This window comes from Eutrigla gurnardus, assembly GCF_963514095.1.
Source record: "Eutrigla gurnardus genome assembly, chromosome: 12".
Taxonomy (NCBI): Eukaryota; Metazoa; Chordata; class Actinopteri; order Perciformes; family Triglidae; genus Eutrigla; species Eutrigla gurnardus.
This window is the reverse complement of record NC_139926.1, coordinates 391,231-417,882: the sequence shown is the minus strand read 5'-3', so window position 1 is coordinate 417,882 and position 26,652 is coordinate 391,231. Positions and strand designations below refer to the sequence as shown.

At 44.0% G+C, this 26,652-nt stretch overlaps 1 protein-coding gene across 1 annotated transcript in view; it reads left to right on the top strand.

Annotated features, from left to right (window-relative positions):
* The first annotated feature begins 474 nt into the window (after positions 1-474).
* Positions 475-26,652, top strand: part of LOC311021612 (interleukin-10 receptor subunit beta-like) — a 40,812-nt gene continuing 14,634 nt past the window's right edge. Inside the window, exons 1-3 of the mRNA XM_084022276.1 lie at positions 475-603; positions 1,138-1,258; positions 22,305-22,483. Of these exons, the coding sequence (XP_083878402.1) occupies positions 546-603; positions 1,138-1,258; positions 22,305-22,483 (358 nt within the window). The 5' untranslated portion in view covers positions 475-545. The remainder of the gene's footprint in view (positions 604-1,137; positions 1,259-22,304; positions 22,484-26,652) is intronic.

The following is a 26,652-nucleotide window of genomic DNA, read 5'->3' as shown; positions in this document are numbered from 1 at the left end:
TGTGTAAGCCATTTCATGTACAAAGCAACACTAATATGTTTATAACAGTGGACACATACCACTAAAGATACCACTAAATGACTACTGATGCATTCAACTGCTGTTTGTTGTTATAAAAGCTACAGCAATAACAGTGTGTTATGAATGGGAACACTGTCCTTCTCAGAAGGATCTATGAATTACTGGTCGAATGTAACTAAATGTAAGTTTAAGTTAGTACATTTACTCAAGTATTGTACTTTCAACCAACATTCCCAGAGCTGACTGTAAAATTAAAAAGAACATAAAAATAGTTTTACATTCTTTTAACACAATCTTGATGCATACAGAGTGCCTGCGTTGATGGATTATTATTCTGCAGTAAATGTACCTTCTCATCCACATCATCGCTGCCAGAATTTCCCGGCAGCAGTCTTGTTTACAGGACGGCGGACTTCCCCTACTGTCAGTGAACGCAACCAGGAAATAGAAATGAAACCGAGTGTTTGACTCCCGCCGCGCAACTGGTCTAACTTCTAAACTGACGGAGGAGCCTTTCAAACAACATGTCAGCCGCAGTCTGTGCCTTAGTCCTGGCGCTTTCACCACTGTGTGTATCCACAGGTAATACATTAGGCTTCATCACTGTGTGTCAATGATTGAATACTGAGTAAACTTGGTAGGCTACTCTCCGTATAGTCGACTGGAGGAAGTGTGTTAGCTGCTGAATGGCGAGCCATCCAAGTAGTCTACTAATACGTCATTACAAGCATTCCAGTTACAATGGGAGCAGTTTATTGAAGGATATTTTGTCACAGGACGTTTTTTTGTAAAAGTGTTTGCCTTTCATTGAGAGAGGACACCATGAGACTGAAAGGGGAGAGAGAGAGAGGATGGGGGGGGGGGCATGTCTACCACTGAGCTATTAGTTTAGACAAGACAATAGGGTGACAATTTGATTAAAAAAGTGTTTTCACCCACCAGCGTTCCACCGTGACAGTGATGACCATAAAGACAAGCATCTAGTTCTATTCATGTGTTTTATCAGTAGAAAACCTTGAAGTTACATTTTTTTGTATTATCAAAAATATGGTGATCTCTACATTCTTGAGTCATGTGATAATACTAACTTTGTGTCATTATATTTGGACTGTTTAGTGGTGTCAGGAGTCGGTACACCCACACATGTGCGCTTGTGCTCCTACAACATGAACCTGGTGCTGAGCTGGGATCCACCTGAGCAGGCAGCCAGTAGCCTGGTCTACACTACTGAGTACAAGTGAGTCAACACTGATCGCACACCAATAGAACCCGATCTGATTGGCAAACATTTGCTCCTTCATCAGACTTTCATTGCTGCCCAGCCTTCACAGCCTGTTTAGGTTAAAGCTACAGCTGCGGATGGATGGATTTTATGATCAATTATAACATTCATCCATGTGTCTATATATGAGAAAGTTTTAGGTTTGGTTTAAAAAGAAAACGATTTAAACAATATCAGCTTTACAGATTTCCATATACTGACTGAGGGTAGGGTTGGGATATAGGATTTTAATGTGGATGGCAATAAGAAATACTCACAATTAGATGATCATAGTGAATATCAGGATAATTGGAAACAGGGCAGTCTAGGCAGAAATTATGATGAGGTGCTCCCCCCAACAGACACACACTCACACATTGTCGATGCCACTGCACGCGTTTTCAACAAACAATGGTTTCAAGACAAAAAATATATATTCTTAATTGTAAAGATAAAATGAGTTCACAAACAAACAAATAAATAACAATAATGATCTATTTAAATGTAAAGATTAAGGTTTATGCTCCAGTTGATGGGGTGTCTGCAAGTTGTAAAGTAGTAGCAGTGTATGTTGTGCTTGCTGTTCCTTCACCTTCAGGCAAATCCAAGCATACATACAAATATAGATATCATTTAGTAAAGATACACAGTGATTCATAAATGACCACTTCCGGGAATAAACACATCTGAGTGATAAAAGGTAAATACTCTAAGTTCAAATCATTTTTGATGGGAATAAATTATTCGAGGTTAAATATGTCTAGTATCAACTTTAATAAATGTAGATGTTTGCAGTCTAATGTTGATTATGTGTCTGGCCATATTGACATTAATAACATAAATACAGCTATAACATACAATTAACAGAACCTGCTGCAGGCTGTTTCACTGGAGGTAGATGGAGTGCTGGTTGTGGTGCTGGATGTAGTGGTCGACCGATATGGGTTTTTCAATGGGCGATGCCGATATATAGAGAGCAGGGCGGCCGATGGCTGATCTATAATATCAATATCATATTTGTGTTATCATGTTTTACGTTGCATCTCTGTGCACATGATAAATAAAGAACCTGGAACCTTGTTTGTTTTTTGCATCTGATAAAATACAACAATTTAATTAATAATAACAACAACAAATGAGACACAAAATTGCTATAGGGGGTGGGACCCACTGATGCTACAGACCTATTACAGATCATAGGTGGGACCTGTTAGGCGTGTTGGTTTATTTGAGATTTGTTATGACAGACTAAAGAGAAGACAGACTACGACATACTGTTAACTATTTATTCAGAATTGTATCATTAAAGTCCAGGTAAAGTAAGAATAAATATGTGTTCAGAGTTTAGCATACCACAAAACACTGTGTTGTTATTCACCCTGCCAACTTTGAGAGTTTAAAAAAAATGCCAAATATATGAAATAAGGGCTCAAAGTCATGAAAAAACGAGCACCTCTGTCTAGGCCTGCACGATATGAGGAAAATCTGCGATGTGCGATACCATTGTTCAATATTGCGATGAGATATGACTTGCGATAAATAAACAAATATTGAAGTGTGCATATTAGCTATACAGTTCCTGTCTTTCTGCTATAATAGGTACACTCAGTGTTTCCCCTAGAATTTTTTTCAGGCCCGGTGGTACCCGCCGAAAAAACCCTATACAGACGAGACGCGTGGGATGGTGTATTGGTGCAGTTGGATTAAGTCAGGTGGCACAGCAAGCAGTCTGCAATTCTGCAATTATTATATTTGCATTCAACATTTTTGTTCAACCAGAGTGTATTCAAGGTTTTCAAGGATTCAAGGAGAGAGTGACTTATTAAGGTGCCAGTTGATGGAAATTATCCAAAATTAGGGGCTGGAATAATATGTCTGGAAAATGAGGAGCATCACATTAATAGCTACAGATACTGTAAAACACTACAACGACATGAGTGCATATATTGTCTTATTTTATCAAGTAAAATATAAGTTATAGGTTTACTCAACAGCCTGGTAGTTCATAGAAATTCAGGTAGAAATAGGTTAACTCAGAGTGCAGCTTATCAAAAAACAATCCTTATTTTATTAACATAGGCTGCCTAAGGGCGCGATCAGTAGCGTGCCTCTGCACGATTGCCCCAGGGGGGTCGCCCGCGGCTTGCATTCACACTGCTCCAGCCCAAACGGGCTTTGGCCCGTTAGCCCGGTTGTACAAACGTCATCACGTCCTAATACTACACACACATGGGTGGATGTTGTTTTTAAGGAGCGCCGTCTCTGCATATATTTATATTAAACACTCGACCTGCATCAGCGAATGTGCGCACGAGCGGATCTGTGCGAGCAGGCAGCGCGAGGAAAGCGGATTTTGGACGGAGACACAGCGGCATTTTTCTTATAAATGCACCGGTCCGGTTCCGGTACCGGTCCGGTTCCGCTCACACCACGAGTCTAAAGAGTGCAACAGCTTGTCAAAATACAGTGTCAACTCCGTGTTTTCAAAGTAGAAAGCGACATCGTGGTGGTTCAACGAGGCGGAACGGCATCAGAACAACATCAAGCTGTAAAGTACACGAAAAACGTAGCGGGAGCGCGCGGCGAGGATTGTTGCGGCCGCGCATCTTGCGGAGCAAGTCTACTGTGCTGCGCGGAGGCGCTCCTAATGTAAATGATTATTGATTTATGAATTAATTGATAGGTAGCTTATTTTTGGAGTATTGATTTATTTTTTTAGGCCTGTACAATGGTAGGGGAAACACTGGTTGTGTTGCAGGTGGGGATGGAGGTTTGTTGTGTTTCCTCTGGAAGTTGCCACAGCTGTTCGGCATGTTTTACACAGTACCTGTGTTTGTAACACGTCGTCGCTACGGAATCCAAAATAACTCCAAATTGCAGAAGTGCAGTTCTTTTTCACCACAAGGTCTTCGTCAACCACATTTTCCTCGCTATTCTCTCCTTTCTCCGCCATCGTGTTACATAGCCTCGCAGTCGCCACAAAATTAACACCAATTAATTTTTTAGGGTAGCTCCGGAACACATAGGACCCGGGGGAACATAGGACCCGGGGACGCTGCCGGCGCCGACGGCTAGCTGTTGCTTCATCTGATTGGCCAAATGGTGTGAATGCATGGCGCATGTATCCAGGGCTCCATCTGATAGGTCAAATGTTCGCATGCTGGGTGTGAATACATGGCGCGTGTAAATAAAATTATTTTTATTCATCGCGTTTCAGGCATCTTTTGCGATGTGTTAACCGCGCATGTTCATATCGCGATGACGATGAAAATACGATTTATCGGTCAGCCCTACCTCTGTCTTCTCTCAAATGCTGGGGGCGTGTTAGAGGCGCTGGAACCCCGCCCACGCGCAGGGTAGAATGAATACCAGTAGAATGAATAAAGACGAGATTTTGTGTCTTTTTGAACCTATAAAATAGTAGGTTCATTTATTGAAAAAGTCTCTTCTTATATAAAGTCTCTTCGCCATATTACAGTGAACAACATTCACCTCTTGCCAGTATTGCACGCTTGGTGGGCGGCCACTAGGAGGATGATTGACAGGCGCTCTCCTTCATACAATCACGCGCACACTTCATGGCTGCACCTGATTGGACGATTGCTTTCACAGCTGTCCTGTCTGCTCCCGGATTTCAAACCGACCAACATGGCTGCTCGTTTGGAAACTTTCTCTTATTTTATGACAATAGTTCACCGAAATGTGTTTCTGAAAACATTTTATGCGAGAAACAAGCTATGCAGTTCCTGAATCTTCATCTTTATTTTATTTTTACTTTATTTACTTTATTTTAGATCAGGGGTGTCAAACCCATTTTAGCTCAGGGGCCACATGGAGGAAAATCTATTCCCAAGAGGGCCGGACCGGTAAAATCATGGCATAATAACTTAAAAATAACGGCAACTTCAGATTTGTTTCCTTTGTTTTACTTTGGTCAAAAATAGTACGAGCATATTCTGAAAATGTACACACCACAAATAATGCTCTTTACAGAACACTTAAAATTAGATGAACATTCTGAGAAAAAAAATGGTGCAATTTCAAGAACACTATGCCTCAGTGATTGGAACTTAGACTTTGTCTCAGTGTAACTACAGAGGCATACAACTTTAAGTCACAGCCTATGTGGGATTGAACAAAATACTCTTCTAGGTATCAAATATTGCATTTGTCATTTCCACATCTTAATCCTGAGCTAACTCAGCACACCATACAAACACCACACACCATGAGGTAGAAACTATTCAAGAGGGTTGAGTTACTTTTCTCTTTTTTGACAGAGACATTTTGGGGGAATGAAAGCGTGGTAGAAGACGTAAACACCAGGAAGAGAAAATACATTTAATAAATGTGAACAGTAGATAAAAAAATATGTGTATTTCAACGGTATATCTGCCCTACTACTGTCTACTACCATACACACTCTCTCTGTCTGTCTGTCTGTCTGTCTCTCTCTCTCTCTCTCTCTGAGAACGGATAAATAAAAGAAGTGTACAAACTTCTTGGTTACAGAAACATGGCGTATTAATTTTATGAGGTTATTTACTCTATAAAGAAAAAAATAGCTCTGAATGAACAACAGCTGAGCAGAAGTGCTTGTCGACCTTCACGGAGAAATACACATCTGGTCTGAACAAGGGGGCAGTGGATCGCGTGAGATTTTCGTCATTTTCAGTGGCCGGTGTGAACCCTGCGTAATAGGCAGAACGACAAGGCAGCTCCGAGCCAGCTGTCAGGTATAGGCCTACTTGCTCGGCCCAGGTATAAACAGTTTGCTTGCATAACAGAATTGCTATTGCGACATCCAGTGGACACATTTAGAACAACAGTTTCTTTTAGTGAAAAATTGCAGCTATTTTTATACTTTGGAAATCATCTCGCGGGCCGGATTAAACACGGGCCCGTGTGCCTTAAGTTCGACACCCCTGTTTTAGATCGACAACGGTCAGTTTAAAAGATTTTCGAGAGTTTGCGGGAGGCGGCGGCGCACCGTCTCTCGACTCTCGCCGTCAGGCGAATGCATTGCAGGGCTTCTTACATACCATAAATCCTCTAATATAGCTTCAGCCAAAATCTCCACGACGCGAAGTCATTGCAGGGCTGACAATGAATGGGAAGCGTGGAAATAACGCTGCCTGTGGACACTTGCCCCGGCCTCCATTAGAGACCGGCCGCTATTTACCTCCGCCAACAGTGAGACCGGCCAGTAATAGAATACAGGCCAGTATAAGAGGATTATACTATCCGAGCAGAAAACCACTGAAGCTAATGCGCATAAGTAAGTATTTATACAACAGGGGAGGGCTTATGCTAACTACAATAGCGATACGTAATGCCAAAGTGATTTCAGACCCCCCCTTTAAACTTTCTTTTTTAGATTTAGTCTTAGTCTTTAGACGAAAATGCTTATTAGTTTTAGTCACATTTTCGTCATTGTTTACCTTCATAGTTTTAGTGTAGTTTTAGTCGACGAAAAGTAAAAACATTTTAGTCAACTTTTAGTCAACTTTTAGTCATTACTTTTAGTCACATTTTAGCACTGCCGCCCCCATGCGTCTGCTTTAAGCTGCCGGTCCATAACTTGGCCTATGTTGAATCTGTTGTCTCATTCTTTTCCTATGGGCTGCATGTGACGAGCTATTACAACAGGACAATTCCATTCCATCAAGCTTCTAGCTGCTTCTGTCTATAAAATATGGATATTATTTTGGGTAGTGTCCATGGGCGGTTTTGTTGCCAGAAATGGTCCTTTCCACTCCCTACCCTAAATATGTGTGTATATAGTGTACTTCTTCTGTGCCATTTATGTATTTAACTTTCTCTATCACTACAATGATAAAAGCCGCTACGGGAGCCAATACAGGCGTCCGATGCATAAACGTAACTCTATACGTCACTAGCAAGATGGCGGATGAACATAATGATCGATATACATAAACAAAACGGAGAAATGCACCACGGAGACGAGGAGACATCTAGTCACATCTTTACAATTTTACGCATTCGTTTTGTTGTCGGAAATAAATCGCTCACATGGGCAAGCAGGGTACCATTGTTTAGCCCCGTTTCTCTAGTTTAAGAGGAAAAAAAAACGCATGTTTTTTTTTTAATGTCCATAGAACACACCATTAACATTTTAGTCCCATCCCGTCTCGTTAATGAAAACGAGGCAGACATCTCGTCCTAGTTTTTATCATCAAGGATCTATTTTTAGGGCTGCACGGTGGTGTAGTGGGTAGCACTCTCGCCTCACAGTAAGAGGGTCCTGGGTTCGATTCCCGGGTCGGCCCGGGGTCCTTCTGTGTGGAGTTTGCATGTTCTCCCCGTGTAAGCGTGGGTTCTCCCGGGTTCTCCGGCTTCCTCCCACAGTCCAAAGACATGCAGGATGGGGATAGGTTCATTGATGACTGTAAATTGCCCATAGGTGTGAATGTGAGTGTGAATGGTTATCTGTCTCTACACGTCGGCCCTGTGATAGACTGGTGTCCTGTCCAGGGTGTACCCTGCCTTCGCCCACTGACAGCTGGGATCGGCTCCAGCCCCCCCGTGACCCTAAATACAGGATAAGCGGTAGAGGATGGATGGATGGATGGATCTATTTTTAGCTCGTCATCGTCTCGTCTTAGTCATAGAAAAAATGCTTTTGACGAACATATTTCGTCATAGTTTTCCTTAACGAAATTAACACTGCCTTTAAATCCAAGACTCAGAAATGTTTCAGAAGCCTAGCTCCACAATTACATAGTATATGGTTGAATGGCTTTTTACATGTGTTAAGGAGACATGTTATGACCCATTTAACGTGTTCAGAAGACAATGACTGATTTTGGTTTACCTGGACTTTAAGTAAAATCAAGATATCAAGGACTTTCTCTGTTTGAAAAATGTGGCTTCTGTGTGCTCTCACATATCCTGGCTTCTTAATTTGTCTACAGGATATGTGTAACCATTTTAATAATGCAGATGATTAATGAAACATTTCGAACACAGTTCATTGGTATTGGTGCATAGCAATTAAATCACAGTGGTTTTAGACTTTAATAAAAAGTGTGCTGGTGTATGGCAGTGATAGTCAGGTGTTCATACGGATGGTAATCTATGGTCAAATGAACTAGTAGTGCTAGTCAGGGGTCAGTGTAACAGTAAGGCTCACATAATAAACAGTGTTAAAGTAAATAGAATGTTAGAGTAAATAGAACAGAGCAAAGCTCCCCATAGTACAATAATAAAATGGAACTGGGCTCTTAGTGGTAAAGTAAAAAATGGAAGAATCCTAACAGACCTGATAAGGATTTAAGAATGTGTAGCTCAATCTATGTTTTAAAATTTTTTTTTAAATATAAAACGATAAAAAGTTATAAAGATAATTAGTAATTATGTTGGTAGCCTATTATATACTAACATTAAAATAGCACCACTATAGACCCCATATGACATTATTAGTATTATTTGTTGTATAATATAATGCAATACATGAAATACATTTATCTTTGTTTCCTTTTTATATATTTCTTTTCTTATTTGTGTATTATCATCCACCGGATGCCATATTGTTTGAATGAAATACAGAAAACTGCAAAGGATAGGCTATAATAAGCCCTTGGCTTCAGCCTACTCCTTTTTCGGACATTTTTGTTTGCTATTATTTGTGAAATGAACATGTGGATGTCTCAATGTATAGTGTCAATGTTTAGTCCGAAATAAACCATTCATTCATTCACCTCACTTCAGACTCTGGGTGTAAGGTCCAGTACGACAAGTCCTGACATCGAGGAGCGTGACCTGTGGATGGTGGTCGGACGTGCGACTGGATCAAAGGATCCCCAGCCGGTGAGAGCACAGACCCCACCTGGCGTTGTTTCACTCCACAGCAACTACGGTGGTAAGAAGGTCTTCACGAGAGACGGCTGGTAAACACTCTAACCCTCACCATTTGCCAGTGACAGTAGGGAGTAGAGCCAATGGGGCTAAAGATTTCCAGACACAGGCACTAGTAATTCCACCTCAGCCTACTATAGACCCTGGGTGTAGCGAATTGTCGGGCTGCAATTTAAGAACCCTGGGCAGAATGTAGTGAGTAGGGAAAGGTCCCTGCTGGTTTAGTGTCCCTCCTGAGAGGCCAGGCCGTCTCCACAGCCTGCTTTAGCTGGTAGTTTTGGACTAACATGCACTTTTTATTTCATATGACCATGAAATTACTACGACTCAGCTAAATCCACGCAGATTCAATTACGGATACAATTGGCGATTTCAAAAGGCAGAGACAAGGAGTTTCACCCAAGAGTACAAAATGTATTGTTTACAAGACACAATACTTAAAACAATTACGCTAGAATACAACACTTTATTTTAGACACATTAGTTACTAAAATACTATATGGTACATATCAGTTGATAACAGAGCGCTGACCGGTGGAGGGAAAGGTAGAAAGAGTGGTTACTCACCACACACACACGTGCCCGTGTCTTGCACTCACACACTGAATTGACCATATTCTCAATTGTATTGTATTGTGTCTTGTAAACAATAAATGTTGTACTCTTGGGTGAAACTCCCATTGGCTCTACTCCCTACTGTCACTGGCAAATGGTTAGGGTTAGAGTGTTTACCAGCCGTCTCTCGTGAAGACCTTCTTACCACCGCTCGCAAAGCCATCGTAGTTGCTGCGGAGCGAAGCAACGGGTCCGCACCAGGTGGGGTCTGTGCTCTCACCGGCTGGGGATCCTTTGATTCAGTCGCACGTCCGACCACCATCCACAGGTCACGCTCCTCGAAGTCAGGACTCGTCGTACTGGACCTTACACCCCGAGTCTGAAGTGAGGTCTGTTAGGATTCTTCCATTTTTTACTTTACCACTAAGAGCCCAGTTCCATTTTATTATTGTACTAGTGTTGTCACGATACCAACATTTTGGTACCGGTACCGGTACCAACATGTGTTTCGGTACTTTTCGATACTTTTTCAAATAAAAAGTGAACGTAAAAAATGTCATTACTGACTTTATTTTAATAGAAAATCTTAGAACAATAACATATTAATCAGCAAATAAAATAAAATACCACAAAGACAAGCTTTTCTAATACACACAATTTTAAAAATGTAAAAATATAATATATAATATAATAATATAAATAAACCAGCTCTATTTTTTTTTCTTCCAGAGCTACTTTTGTTAAGAGTGAAGGGCGGTGGCGCTTGCTTTTAGCACTGAATGTGGCTTTTCTTCCTGAGTAAATGACCTGTCGTTCCCTGAGCTCAGTGTGCAGGTCTGGGTGCTTGTCCTTTAATTCGGAGGTGTTTCCGCCGTTAGCCATGCATGTTTTTAAACACCGTTTACACAGTGGTGCATCTGCGTTAACTGCCTCGCCTTGCGCATTTGTTTTTAGCTAAAGTACGGCTATATCGCACTTCGCGGCGCTGGTTTGTCCACAAGTTGCGGCGTGGTGACGGTTGCAGCAGCCAGTCTCCTCTCCGTGCTTCGCTCTCTCGCGCTCTCTCGCGCTCTCGCTCGCTCTCGCTCGCTCTCGCTCGCTCCAAGCTTTCCTCCTGCTCCGTTTGTTGTTCCAGTCAACGCTGCTTGCTAACTTGCTAGCGGTTTCCTCCGGCTTGCTTGCTTTTTCTTTTTATCTCCCCAAGCTGCGGCTCGCTCCTCGTCCTCTCAGCTGTAGTTACAACGCGGTGACGTCACGCGGCGAGTTCACCGCGCTGTTGCGGCGCTGTTGCGGCGCTGCCGGCGGCGCTGCAAGTACCGGTCCCGTCCAAATGCAATATAGTACCGTTTTAAATGCCTCAGTACCCCGGTACCATATTAGTACCGGTATACCGTGCAACCCTATATTGTACTATGGGGAGCTTTGCTCCATTCTATTTACTCTAACGTTCTATTTACTTTAACACTGTTTATTATGTGAGCCTTACTGTTACACTGACCCCTGACTAGCACTGCTAGTTCATTTACCATAGATTACCATCCGTATGAACACCTGGGGGATTCATGCATCTGTTTTTAAGTCCAGACACTGTGACTACTATCACTGCCATACACCAGCACACTTTTTATTTAAGTCTAAAAACACTGTGATTTAATTGCTATGCACCAATACCAATGAACTGTGTTCGAAATGTTTCATTAATCATCTGCATTATTAAAATGGTTACACATATCCTGTAGACAAATTAAGAAGCCAGGATATGTGAGAGCACAAAGAAGCCACATTTTTCAAACAGAGAAAGTCCTTGATATCTTGATTTTACTTAAAGTCCAGGTAAACTGGTCCTTTTAGAATAAAAATGTCATCCTGGCTGCGCGAGCCCCAGGTTTCCCAATAACCCAAAACACCCCCAAAAGTGCCTATATATATGGAGCTAGAACAGTCTCATAATTCATAAATGCACACAGAAATTCATAAATGCACAAAAAAGATTTACAAATGTATTTGGGGATTTGTATATACATGTGACTCAAAACACAAATACATTTTCAATGCACACACAAATATGTTTCATTTCATATGTAAGTAAAAAATATTCACATATAAAAAACAAGATTCATAAACATATTTCCAATGCACACACAAATCTAAAAAAAAATCACAAATACATGAATGTTAAAGTATTTGCAATCTTCATCAAATACGCATTTGGGGCTTGTTACATTCATATATGAACTGTTGGACCTGTATTTACAAAGTGCTTTTCATTTGTAAACCTCCCTGCATTTGTGTGTGAAACTTTTGAGACTCCCCTGACGTGACTCTGATCCACAAATGCGTTTTTTCTAAGAGGAGGTTGTCTGTAGCAAATCAGATGTCTCCCTCCTTTACAGCCAATCACGTGAGTGTCTCCCCCAAAAGTCTAAAACACAACTCCGCCCGCACCGGTTCATCTTCCCCAGAATGAGGGAATAAATTACTTCCATAAAATGCTTCTTTATAAAAGAAAAATAGATATTTATATAACTGTACACCTAATATATACAGCATAAAGACAGGGAGCACAGGAAGAAGGGAAATTATCTCCAGAAATAAGGTCGATTCTGGCTCTAGCACCCATATCCCTCCAACGCAACGCACTCACGTGATTGGCTGTAAAGGAGGGAGACATCTGATTGGCTACAGACAACCTCCTCTTAGAAAAAACACATTTGTGGATCAGAGTCACGTCAGGGGAGTCTCAAAAGTTTCACACACAAATGCAGGGAGGTTTACAAATTAAAAGCACTTTGTAAATACAGGTCCAACAGTTCATATATGAATGTAACAAGCCCCAAATGCGTATTTGATGAAGATTGCAAATACTTTAACATTCATGTATTTGTGATTTTTTTTTAGATTTGTGTGTGCATTGGAAATATGTTTATGAATCTTGTTTTTTATATGTGAATATTTTTTACTTACATATGAAATGAAACATATTTGTGTGTGCATTGAAAATGTATTTGTGTTTTGAGTCACATGTATATACAAATCCCCAAATACATTTGTAAATCTTTTTTGTGCATTTATGAATTTCTGTGTGCATTTATGAATTATGAGACTGTTCTAGCTCCATACCTATAGGCCTATTAATTATACACAGAGTACATCCAACAATCACATTAGTAGTCCATAGTTGTATGTTAAGTACAAGGAACACACTGAGAATGCAGGACATTTTCCCACCCCCCACCATCACTAGCACCCGGGTAGCTAGTTAAATGACTAAAGTGGGAAACAGCAGAATTAAGACAAATACAATCGCATGCATACTAAAGCACACGCCAAGCTAGCAGTACCCACACACACGCACATCACTCTATCGCATATGCCCAAACACCAACACGCACACACAGACAAGCACACGTATAGTATTCTGCACACATAGGGGCTTGTGACAAAGCATCTGCGACTACGTTCTCAGAGCCCCTTATGTGGCGAATCTCCAAATTGTAAGGCTGGAGGAAGAGACAACACCTCATCAGTTGTTGGTTTGGGTTTTGCAGAGAATGAAGAAATGTCACATACACCTCAAAATGCTGGAGTGCCCAAACGAGCGTGAGGGCCTCCTTTTTCGATTAACGAATAATTCAATTGGTAGCGTGTGCATTTTCGTGAAAAGAAACATACCGAATGTTCCACGGCAGTCATTTTCCTGTAACACCGCTCCTGCACCCACGTTGCTGGCATCCGCTTGGATCTTAAATGGCTTGTCCAGCTGTGGAGCCATCGAGACGGGGCCGGAGCTCTTTGCTCTGACTTGAATTTCAATGATTCAGAATTCTTTAAACGCCCTTGTATCACACAATCGTATGTACTGTATTCAACTCCTCACTTTCCATTGCTGCCACCAGCAATGTCTGAAAGGAGCTGTCCACTAGCACCACGGGGTCAGCTGTTTGCGAGGCGCGGTTATAGAATGGCTTTAAAAGATTTACATGACATTTTTATGTTCTCTTCCTCCTGTCGGGGGTCAAGAGTCCCGTAATTATCATTTAGCCCACAGCGCAGGACTTAATGGGGCCCAGAGTACCTGGCTTGAAGCAGTGAGCCAATATTTGGAAGAAGCGTGAGCACCTGATCACCAACACAAAACGTTGCTCAGTGTGACGAGCGAGCAGCGTTTTAATATTTTCCTGGGACCTCTCCAAACGTTCCCTAGCCACTCTCCAGGCTGTGGACAGACGGCATGTATAAACAGCTGGGTAGCGAGTAGCCTGGCACATAACCGTGAGCAGGTACTCACAACCTGTTTTAAAGCGTGGGAGAGGCCAAACATTGTTGATGATAAGATGTTCCAACGGTTGACACGCAGTTGGATTTGGACGCAAAGGGGCAGGTTTCAATGTCAGGTTGGGTTTTCCAGTCCTGTACATTGTTTATACTCAAAGGCATATGTGACCAGCCACGGCAAAACCAGGAACAAGTCTACCTCGGGGCATTTTGAGTTATTCGCATATTCTGAAAGTGTAGTTTCCAAGCTATCCGATGATGTCTAACACATGGAAATCTCACCTCACCTGGTGAGAAAGGAAACACAATGGTGCTCATTTGCATCTCATTCAGATAAGCCCTCCCCCCTACAGATGCCACTCAGTGATATCTGGTTAGCCTGCATGGCAGAAAGTATTGTAGTGGTTTGAACAATGGTTATCAAAAGCAATTATCATGTAGGTAATGTTGATGTAGTATTATTTTCGTTAAGCACTTTACTGGACTGATCAGAATTAGAAGGTACTTTATTGAAATTTAAATGCTTAAAGTGTACAATGTAAACATTGGAGGAGAAAAAACCCTACAGTACAATCAGTACTTGAATTAAGTGAATTTAGTCCAGGCTGTTGGTTGGAGGGAGAGGCTGTGCATAAGGGCTCACAGAGCAAGCAAGAGGCTGTGGAGGAGAGTCCAATTATTTGTTGATATCACATCCGCATCCTCTTCTTCTCATTCTTCTGTGCACTCTTCTGTGCTGTGACCCTTGGCGCTGGGCATGTGATGTCTTTCTCCTCGCCAGCACAGAAAGGCCTTATTTTTTTCATAATGTCAATTATGTTCAGTCCAGGAAGACTGTCAACAGGGGGCAGAACCACTGAATTGTGCAGTAGCTGAAATTCTACAGGTTCTGCATCAAAGTGAGTTCTTTCAAGCACCACACCTGGTGTCTTGGCATCAAAGCTGTGACAGAGTAAGCACATAACAGGACATTTTAAACATGGCTAACTATTTTCTCATGAAACACCATCATGTCAAGTACATATTCCAGGCCCTTACGTGGCGATGTTTGCTGCTACAAAAATACACCAAAAACGCAGAAGAAGAGACGGAGCTTGACCGGATGATTGCCGTTTCTATGGCAACAAGTGAAAGCTAGGCTACTATCCACCCGACCACCCAATCAGAAATATCCATAAGATGACAATTTGGCCCGTATAAACAATAAGCATCAACAGCCGTCACCCTAAGGACCTTGACGAGGCGTTGTCACACGTTGTGATGGATTAATTAGAAAAATAAATGTGTTGGTTGTTTGTTAGCATCGTAAAAAAGTAGCAATTCTGCAACTTTTTCACGGAATATTGCCCCCCTCTCTCGGCTCCGTTTTTTGGGTAAATGGTCCTCATTTATATAGCGCTTTTATCCAAAGCGCTTTACAGTAATGACTGACATTCACCCAATCACTCACACATTCACACACCGACAGCGGAGTCAACCATGCAGGGCCAGCTCGTCAGGAGCAATTAGGGTGAGGTGTCTTGCTCAGGGACACCAGGCACTCAGCTAGGAGGAGCCATTTTTCATACAGTGGCCCTGATACGCCGTCGTGCAGAGGAGCAGAATATCTGCTGCAGCACGTTCACGAGCACGTAGGCCGCCGTTGTTGTTGTTACGAGACGTCGCCGGGAAGAAGTCAGGCTCAAGGGTCAAGGAGCGGGGCAATGACGTCAGCGTATGCCGTTTTTTTTTCTTTTTTACCCTGAGACCTGGTTTCAAAAAAGTGTGTTTTCAGGCCCTGAAAACGCTTGAGCCGCATAGACGGCCAGCCAAAACGCACAAGACTTGTTTACCCACAAAAAACGTTTCCATGTGGACGGCCTCTAACAGTAGTTCCGTAATTAATTCACGCTCCAGTTTTATTTATTTTAATACCGTGTATTCTCCGTGTAAATCCATGCACCGAACCGTGACCCCCGTACCGTTTCCATTCAATATGAATACATGTATCGTTACATCCCCAATATCCATCCATCCATCCATTGTCTACCGCTTATCCTGTATTCAGGGTCACGGGGGGGCTGGAGCCGATCCCAGCTGTCATTGGGCGAAGGCAGGGTACACCCTGGACAGGTCGCCAGTCTATCACAGGGCCGACATGTAGAGACAAATAACTATTCATGCTCACATTCACACCTACGGGCACATCCCCAATATATCGAAAACAACGTCGGGCTGCGAAGCCCTATTGTTTTTCGAATGTTTTTTATTATTATTTCGACACACATTTGACATGCGTTTTGGGGGCCTGAGCAAAAAAAAACTCACCAAATTTGGTGTGTCCATGGTGAAAAATTTGACAATTTGGCGGTTTCGCATTCGGCCACGAAAAAGTTGCTCGCTAGCACCACCTAGCGTGGAGATTCGCCAGCCCCGCCACACCGTAACTGATTGACATGAAATTTTGCACACATGTGCGAACAAGTGTCCTCTACAAAAAAAGAGTAATGTGGGGCGCTTCCAAAAAATTCAAAAAATTGCCAAAAAAAAATGTTTGGCCGTTTTTGCCCATTCACAGGGGTCGTACTTGATCTATAACCGACTATACCGTTGATCCGATTGATACCAAAATTGGATATGTGGTTGGAAAGGCCTTAAGGAAAAAAAGGTATCCAAAGATGTCCAGAATATTCAGGGGCGTGGCCAGGGTGACGCCATGACTGCGCTACTATTTTGAACATTCGCCAAAGGCATTAAAGCTGTTATAACTTCACCGTTTCTTCTCCGATCTACTCCAAAATATTCATACTTGATAAGAGTCCCATCCTGAACACATCTGCATTGCAATATTGACTTACAGTCAGAGCGCCACCAAATGGCGACATGAAATGTGACTGATTTTATGCCCTTTTTCTGAGTAACAGCCCCCCTTCTAGTTTGGCCGTATGCGCACGTAATATTTTTGCCTAGATAGCCCATGTGGAGGTGTACAAAATAGCCTCTTGGACCCACTGCCTAAAGTCAACATGATGTGGGCAAAAAAAAACGTTTTTAGCCACGTGTGTAATTCACTCAAGTTCCTCACTCAATCCTCACACAGGCACAGAAGGGAGACACACAGGGGCACAGCAAGCACTAGGGGGAGTCAGAGATCTATCAGGGACACACGGAGAAGCTGTGACTGACATGCAGTTCCAGTCTGCTTTACACCAGATCAACAGTCATGAAACTTTTAATTCCTTTTTTATTAATTCCTCCCATTTCAGCCTGTAGAGAGGACACAGGAGGAGGAGGAGAGATGCAAACTTCACATGCACCTCACACAGCTGTCAGTTGAACCTTTGCCATAAACATCAAAACTATTATAACTTCAGTGTTTCTTCTCTGATCTGCTCCAAACTTTCCATACTTGATCAGACTTCCTTCCTGAACACATCTGCACTGTTATATTGCCTCACAGTCAGAGCGCCACCTACTGGCGACAGGAAATGTTATTGATTTTGTGACTTTTTCCAAGTAACAGCCACACCTGGTTATTTTTTTTACTAATTCCTCTCATTTCAGCCTGCAAGGAGGACACAGGGGGAGGAGGAGAAATGTCAGGAAGGCATTGACATGTGTGTGAGCTCTGTTACTGAAATGTAGTTTCAATTGTGACCGCAGGCACTCCAAGACTGCACGTTACAGATAGATGGATTTGAATGTCAATCGCTTGTGTCTAAACTTGCACCATAAATAGGCCGCAGCACAGGTAGTAGGGCTGAGCGATTTTATCGATTCTGCGATATAAATCAATATTTTGTTTCCACAGAAAGTATTGATTTTTTAGCCACGAGTATTGATACATTAAGTCCCATTCAAATCCCCCTGGCACTCAGCTCGCTGCGCCGAGAGACGGCCGCGCAGGATCGCGTCGCTTCGCGTCTGGTCTGAACTGCACTATCGGTTAACAAAGGCGCCGAAAGGAAGCCTGCTTCGTTCGCGGTGCTTCAGCAGCCGCCCGGTTCACGCCGGCATGACGCCAGGTTCACACCAGCTGCTGCAAAGCGTCACGGCCACGAAAATCACACATGATCCGCTGCCCCCCAGTTCAGACCAGACGTGTATTTCTCCGCGACGGTCGACAAGTGTTTCTGCTCAGCTGTTATTCATTCAAAGCTATTTTTTTCATCGTGGGTAAGTAAATAACCTCATGAAATTAATAAGCCATAAGACACCCAAAACCCCACCCCCCGCCCTGTAGCCAGCCCACTCCGTTGCTCTGTGTATGTGTGTGTGTGTGTGTGTGTGTGTGTGTGTGTGTGTGTGTGTGTGTGTGTGTGTGCAGTGCAGTGGCGCCGCCAGGATTCAATTTCAATGTACGCACAGAAACGGCAAAATACAACAACAAATGGAAAAATACTTTTTTAAGACAAAATCGAATGTTTTCAGTATCAGTGAAATCAGTAGCATATAGGTAGGCCCCGGTGCAAATATTATTTTTGTGCCCTCCATCCCCGCCCTAAACCCCTCCATCCCCGCCCTAAACAAGCGCACGCTTGTGAGCACTCCACGCACGCACACACACGCTTGGACACACACGCACAGTACTGTATGATAACTCTTCCGGCCCGGGGAGAGGGCCGGGAGACAATTGACGTTCGTCGTTCATTTCACACAATCTGAACTCATTCACGTTCAAGTTCTTTATTTACAAATGGGTTGCGTTCAGTTCAAAGTTCACAGAAAAATGAACGTGTTCAATGAATATACAATATACTGTATATTAGAGTTGGGCAGTATCCAAATTTTGATACCGTCAAACCTCCTCCCTATTTTACCCCGGTATACGGCATTACCGTGACTAATTAAAAATTCTGACGTTAGGCTCAGACTACGTCACCAAACTGTTGGCTTGTGCCTACACCGTTCAGAAACTGAATACCAAACACTAATACTGAAACAATAACAACATAACATGCGCAATATTAACAACTTTTATTAGCAACAAAAAGCAGCTTCTAAAAAAGTGCAAATACAACAGTCAAACAGAATTGAATTAACGTAAACATCCAGAACAGTTTTCGCACACACAAATCAATAAAATTAAATCACAGCCCGAAGAACTTTTAATAACAACAAAGAGCAGCTTATAAAAGGTGCAAACACACCCACAACAGTCAACCAGAGTTGAATTAACATAAACATCCATATTATAACAATTGTTGCAAATCAATAGGCCTAAATTAAAACACAGTCCAGTCTTCTTTCCAATATTGTTTTTAACGAAAACCAAATAAAAATACCTGAATCAATTAAATAAAAAAAATACACACAGTGCGAATAGGAACTGTGTGGCAAGTGGCAACAAATCTAGTCCAGATTTTTCGCCAGAAAAACCAGCATGTTTACTTTGTCCGGCTTTAACAGGGCATGTTGTGGACTGACAACTTTACCTGCGGTGCTGAAAACCCGCTCCGATGGTGAGCTTGTGGCACAGACGCACAGGTACTTTCAGGCCACTCGTGACATCTGCGGAAAACGCCCGGCAGCACATTTCCACCAGAGAAGTGGGTCCTCGTCTCCTTGAATAACGGGCTCCAAACAGTAGGCTGTTATTTCAGCTCCGACTCGGCCCTCTACGGTGCTGTACGGTGTCCTGCATCGGTAACAGCAGGAGGCGTTGAAACTGTTGCACTGAGTGAACTTGGGGCCAAATGCATCCTCGCAGCAGTGAGTGGGTGGTTGTTTCGGAGATGCGTCCTTAGGTTAGAGGTGTTTCCATCTCTCGCGGTCACCTTTTTATTGCACAACGGGCATACCTCCCGTCTCGCCCACCGGCGCAAGTAGGAAAGAGGGAGGAGAAGAAGGCGTGAGTGGGAGACGAGGAGGAGACGAGGCGTGGACTGGGATTAATACAGCCGATTCAGATCTTCACCAATCAAATGAGCTCCTCTCCTCTCCTTTAATGCGTTAGGGGAGGTTCAGTGCAAGATCCGTCACTTGACAACCCGATGACAGAAGCAGCGCCGGCGCTCCCACCACGCGCATCACGCGCTGTGCGTGGGTATCATAATAATAACAATGCCGATATTATAAAAACAGGAGAGAGAGAGGGAGATGTTTTGGTCCGAGAGGCTGACTTTCCGTTACGCGTGCCATCCGCCTTTGATCTGACGTCAGATGTGACGGGACAATCTATATAGATATAAATTCACGTGTTGATTCAATTAGTTGCATTAAATAGTGTTTGTTGTGATTATTTATTGCATTTAAATGTGCCTGGAACTGTGGAAACCTGCCTGTGAGGTCTCGGTGACGTGTGCTCACTGCGCGCAGTCAGCCAAACTTCCACTCCGCCAGCTGTGATTCGCCTTGAATGAATGGACTTTATTTACACCTTGCGCCGAAAGTAGACCAGGTTGGAGCTGGCGAGCTTTCAGCGCAGTCTCGGCGAGGCTTTTTGCCACGAAACTTCCGCTACGCCAAGCTGAATCTGTGACGCCTCCCCCTGCTGCGCCGCCACACCCATCTTGGCGCAGGCGATCCACCAAACTGCCAAACTGACGGTGCGCAAGGCTGCGCGGGTCGAAACTTGCATTGCGCCGGCTCCGCCACCCTGCGCCGCCCTGCGCTGCGCCACGAAACTAGGGCCCCAGGTCACTCAGTGCGCGACTCTCCATCTTTCCCATCTTTGTGTGTGTGTGTGTGTGTATATATATATATATATTAGCGGTGGGCCGTTATTGGCGTTAACGTGCAGCGTTAATGCGAGACTCTTATCGGGCGATTAAAAAAAATATCGCCGTTAATCTATTCTCAAAGTTGGGTTGGGAGCTGGGTCTATACTAAGCAAGCTATGATGACTTTCACCTTGATATTTTAGCGGGGATGTATACCTGGCCGAATTGCACTGTAGGGGCAAGTCAGACTTGGAACCTGTGTATGCCTACTGTGAAATGACCACATCAAACGTGACGTGCTGACATGGAAGCAGTTATGAAGCCGCTGGGTTTTCTTCAGGGAAAATGTATTTTTAAGAAGCTTCCCAACAGAAACCTTGACAAAACTAAGGTTGTTTGCACCTCTTGCAATGCGGAATTAGTTAATTAGTCATTATTTAGGTAGCACACACGTATTATGAATGCCTTCGGCAGAATTCAAATGAGCCATTTTAATCTAGATTAATTCCAAGATTACAGTGAGATTAATATAGATTAAAAAAATCTATATTATATATATATATATATTTATATATCACGTTGTACGGATAGGATTTCTATACTGTGGGTGGCTCTGACTCAAGTAACTGAAGTGACTCAAGTCAACTGGATCAGTTTGGTGATTGACCCAGAGATCCGTGAGTCAGCACAGTGACTCAGATTTAGCACCTCTACTGGAGTGACAGCGGCCGGGCGACTGCGGCCCGGGACAGCCCCCCTCCTCCCCTCTGTGAGAGACTCATCACGTCTGAGCAGCAAAGACGTTTTAAAAGTCTCTGTGTGACTTTTGTAGCCTCTACCTGAAACTTGTGGTCTGAAGTTTAGTTTCTCTGTTAATACTTGCAGAAAACGTCTATTTTTTAAAAAAACAACATTTTTACAGTTTTACATTCTTTCAGCTGAATAGGACTCGAGTTATGTTACTGCTCATGGAAACCCGAGATTTCCGGTTTCTGATGCTTCACAATAAAAGCTTTAAAATAAACAAAGTAAGAGGGTGCTTTTATTGTGAATAATTTATTGGAATAATTTATGTGTTTATTTGTCAATCCTTCATAGTCATAAGCCATACCTTTTGATATTCATTTATTAATTTAATTTATTTATAGATTTCATAATAATAATAGGCTAATAACAAAAAAGAAGAAGTATCAGAAGAAGAAACTGTTGTGATGCCTCCCTCTAAAACATACCTGTTTTATTTGAGGTTCGTAACAGTACATTGCACTAAGCAGTTGTTGGTCTCATTAGTTTGTGCCTAGGGCCATGTTAAATTTTAAATATTAAAATGTTTACAAGAAATGTTTTGATATCCATATTGTGTGAATAGTTACATTGATCAAGTAATGTGAAATAATCAATAACTGAAAAATTAGCGTTAGATTAATCTAAAAAAAATAATTGTTAGATTAGTCGATTAATCGAAAAACATTTTTAAATGGGCTGTACATATTGCTTCTCTACCATGATAGCAAACTAGACAGCAATTATCGAAAGCCTCTCTACCTCAAAAGTCCGAGGCTGAATTTCAGTCCCAGTATAATCCTGGTCACTTCTTCTATCTTGTCACAAACACTTGAAATTGAAATCACCTCCTGAAAACCTGTAATGGCAGCACTGTATTTGGTCCACAGATCCTCAGTGACAGACTACAGAGTGGGCTGTGTGAACATATCCTCCCTTGAATGTGACTTCAGCCGCCTCAACATCTCCATATTTGAGTATGCCAAGTATACCGGCAGAGTGCGTGTGGAGTCGAGGACAGAGAGCTCTGCCTGGATGGAAAGTAACCAACTGACCTTGGACAAAGACAGTAAATACAAACTCTCTGAATTTGAATGCTGGTCACTGTAAAACACAGCACAGTGACTGTTTTCAGCAAATACAGATGATATCTGATGATCTTAGGAAGGTTTAGACAAGAAAGCCTCTCAGTTAGGTTTCGACAACCAAAACCAACATTAGGTTTAGACAACAACACCTCTGAGTAAGTTTTTTGCAGACCATTACGGAAGTGTCACTTAGCAACACTCTTGGACACGCGGCTTGGAACACCGGTGATGTAATTGAAATTCCTGTATTTCTTTTGACCCAGCTCAAGCTGAGCAACACATACATTTGGAATCTTTGTGTCAAATCACTAGATATCAACTTTTTCTCACTATTTCTACCATGAGTTGCAAAAACAAATTATGTAAGAAATTATTTTAAAATAAGGGCTGCACGGTGGTGTAGCAGGTAGACTGGTTACCTGTCTGTCTCTACATGTCAGCCCTCTGATAGACTGGACTGTCTCCACATGTCAGCCCTGTGATAGATGGTTACCTGTCTGTCTCTACATGTCAGTCCTCTGAAAGACTGGTTACCTGTCTGTCTCTACATGTCAGTCCTCTGAAAGACTGGTTACCTGTCTGTCTCTACATGTCAGTCCTCTGAAAGACTGGTTACCTGTCTGTCTCTACATGTCAGCCCTGTGATAGATGGTTACCTGTCTGTCTCTACATGTCAGTCCTCTGAAAGACTGGTTACCTGTCTGTCTCTACATGTCGGCCCTGTGATAGACTGGTTACCTGTCTGTCTCTACATGTCGGCCCTGTGATAGACTGGTTACCTGTCTGTCTCTACATGTCAGCCCTGTGATTGACTGGTTACCTGTCTGTCTCTACATGTCAGCCCTGTGATTGACTGGTTACCTGTCTGTCTCTACATGCCAGCCCTGTGATAGACTGGTTACCTGTCTGTCTCTACATGTCAGCCCTGTGATAGACCGGTTACCTGTCTGTCTCTACATGTCAGCCCTGTGATAGACCGGTTACCTGTCTGTCTCTACATGTCAGCCCTGTGATAGACTGGTTACCTGTCTGTCTCTACATGTCAGCCCTGTGATGGACTGGTTACCTGTCTGTCTCTACATGTCAGCCCTGTGATAGACTGGTTACCTGTCTGTCTCTACATGTCAGCCCTGTGATAGACTGGTTACCTGTCTGTCTCTACATGTCAGCCCTGTGATAGACTGGTTACCTGTCTGTCTCTACATGTTGGCCCTGTGATAGACTGGTTACCTGTCTGTCTCTACATGTCAGCCCTGTGATAGACTGGTTACCTGTCTGTCTCTACATGCCAGCCCTGTGATAGATGGTTACCTGTCTGTCTCTATATGTCAGCCCTGTAATAGACCGGTTACCTGTCTGTCTCTACATGTCAGCCCTGTGATAGACCGGTTACCTGTCTGTCTCTACATGTCAGCCCTGTGATAGACCGGTTACCTGTCTGTCTCTACATGTCAGCCCTGTGATGGACCGGTTACCTGTCTGTCTCTACATGTCAGCCCTGTGATAGACTGGTTACCTGTCTGTCTCTACATGTCGGCCCTGTGATAGACTGGTTACCTGTCTGTCTCTACATGTCGGCCCTGTGATAGACTGGTTACCTGTCTGTCTCTACATGTTGGCCCTGTGATAGACTGGTTACCTGTCTGTCTCTACATGTCAGCCCTGTGATAGACTGGTTACCTGTCTGTCTCTACATGTCAGCCCTGTGATAGACTGGTTACCTGTCTGTCTCTACATGTTGGCCCTGTGATAGACTGGTTACCTGTCTGTCTCTACATGTCAGCCCTGTGATAGACTGGTTACCTGTCTGTCTCTACATGCCAGCCCTGTGATAGATGGTTACCTGTCTGTCTCTACATGTCAGCCCTGTGATAGACTGGTTTCCTGTCTGTCTCTACATGTCAGCCCTGTGATAGACTGGTTACCTGTCTGTCTCTACATGTCAGTCCTCTGATAGACTGGACTGTCTCTATATGTCAGCCCTGTAATAGACCGGTTACCTGTCTGTCTCTACATGTCAGCCCTGTGATAGACCGGTTACCTGTCTGTCTCTACATGTCAGCCCTGTGATGGACCGGTTACCTGTCTGTCTCTACATGTCAGCCCTGTGATAGACTGGTTACCTGTCTGTCTCTACATGTCAGCCCTGTGATAGACTGGTTACCTGTCTGTCTCTACATGTCGGCCCTGTGATAGACTGGTTACCTGTCTGTCTCTACATGTCGGCCCTGTGATAGACTGGTTACCTGTCTGTCTCTACATGTCAGCCCTGTGATAGACTGGTTACCTGTCTGTCTCTACATGTCAGCCCTGTGATAGATGGATCTGTTTCGACCTCACTCTGATGTCACTACGGTCTAAAAAGGAATGATCACCTTCGTTCTGCCTATCACCGAGACCATATGTCAAAATAGTCATGTCCATGACCTCCGGAAGCAGAACGACCTGCGTTAATAAATAGCAGAGAATGCTCCCGGGTCAGTCTCTTTTCCCTTCACGCCTCAGAGACCTGTGTTTGTGAGTATCGAAGAGACTTCTGTAAGGTAAGACATTCCACTTACGTAATTCGCTACCTGCGTGGTACGGGTGCATATTTTGCCCCCGAGGATTGGAGTGGTGTGTTTTTCTTGTCAGCTAAGCTAGCTGTTGTTTGGCTTAGTTTACCGTTTGTTGAGCGCTAGTTCCGGGTATTTTGTGTTGTTTATACAGTGCCTATACGGCTGTTCGCAGCTGTGGGCTTCGTGCGAGCCCACTGGGTGCGTTCGCGCACTGGTGTGGGCCGCCGTGCGGTCTTCTGTGCTTCACTGTTGTTGCAGCCGAAGTTTTTCGTGAGTCTGCCTGTCATCTTTGTGTTTTACTGCATTGTGCAGCCGGATTTTGTGTTAGCCTGTCAGTTTGCTGCAGGCCACCTAGCACTGTAGCTTATTGTTTGTTTATCATTACACGGTAAGTAATTCCGTTGTTGTAATACTTTGTGGTACTCTAGCCTGCTTGTGCAGTGAGAGGTTTATTGTTTATATTGTTGCACGGTAAGTAATTACGTTGCTTTAATATCTTGTGTTACTCCAGCCTGCTTGTGCAGTGAGTGGTTTATTGTTTGAGTGTTACCTGGATTTATTTCTGAGGTGTTCTCTGTTCATTGTTAGCCTGTTGTTTGGCTTTGCACTTTCTGTTTCGGTGCGTTGCGCCTCCTCTGCCACGCCCTATACCCCTGTTCGCAGCTGGTGGGGCTAGTGTGCGCCTGCTAGGTGCATTCGTGCGCGGGTGCGGGCCACCTCTGTGGTTCTGTGGCACCCTAGACCGCTGTTCGCAGTCGGTGGGGCTAGTGTGCGCCTGCTAGGTGCATTCGTGCGCTGGTGCGGGCCACCGTAGTACCTTGGTGGACTAGTCGAGGAGGGCTCCAGGCGTCAACGCCACCTAGGCTTCTTGGGTCTGAGATGGCTCCCCACTACTGCAGGATCTGCAGTGCCTCCATGAGTGCCAATGATGGGCACAGAGAGTGCCCCATGTGTCTTGGGGCCGCACACGTCCTGGAGGACGTCGACAACCCCTGCAGCGCTGCCTGCGACCTCTCCAGGGTTGAAAGACAACGCCGGGCCACCCTGATATGCGGCCACGTGCAGGAGGGCCGACGAGAGAGGCGATGCAAGCGGGGCCGACAGCGTGAGTCCCCCCACAGGCCGTCCCATAGAGCTGCACACAGTCCAGCTAAGCGTCCGGCTGAGCGTCCGGCTGAGTGTCCGGCTGAGCGTCCAGCTGAGCGCCTGGCGACAGCTGCAGTGACCGAGGGTGGTAGCGCGGAGTCGCTCCAGATCCTCTCTGCTCTCCAGGCTCTGGCACAGAAGATGGACAGGCTGGTAGATCGCCGGGCCTCTTCTCCAGATACCCTGCCCCCTGGCCAGGAGGGCACCCGCTCATCCAGGCCTGGGAGCCATGGTGAGGAGGAGGAACGGAGCGAGGCGGATGTGCTATCCCTCTACGCTCCCCAAACAGAGGCAGACCACACAGGAGACGACCTCATGGGAGATCTGCAGACAGGCTCTGCAGAGCTGGGTGACAGCTCCATGGGGGCGGGAGAGGTCCCCGTCAGCTCCCTGATGTCACGGGTGCTGAGCGCTGCGAACATCCTGGGCCTTGAGGCGCCCACACC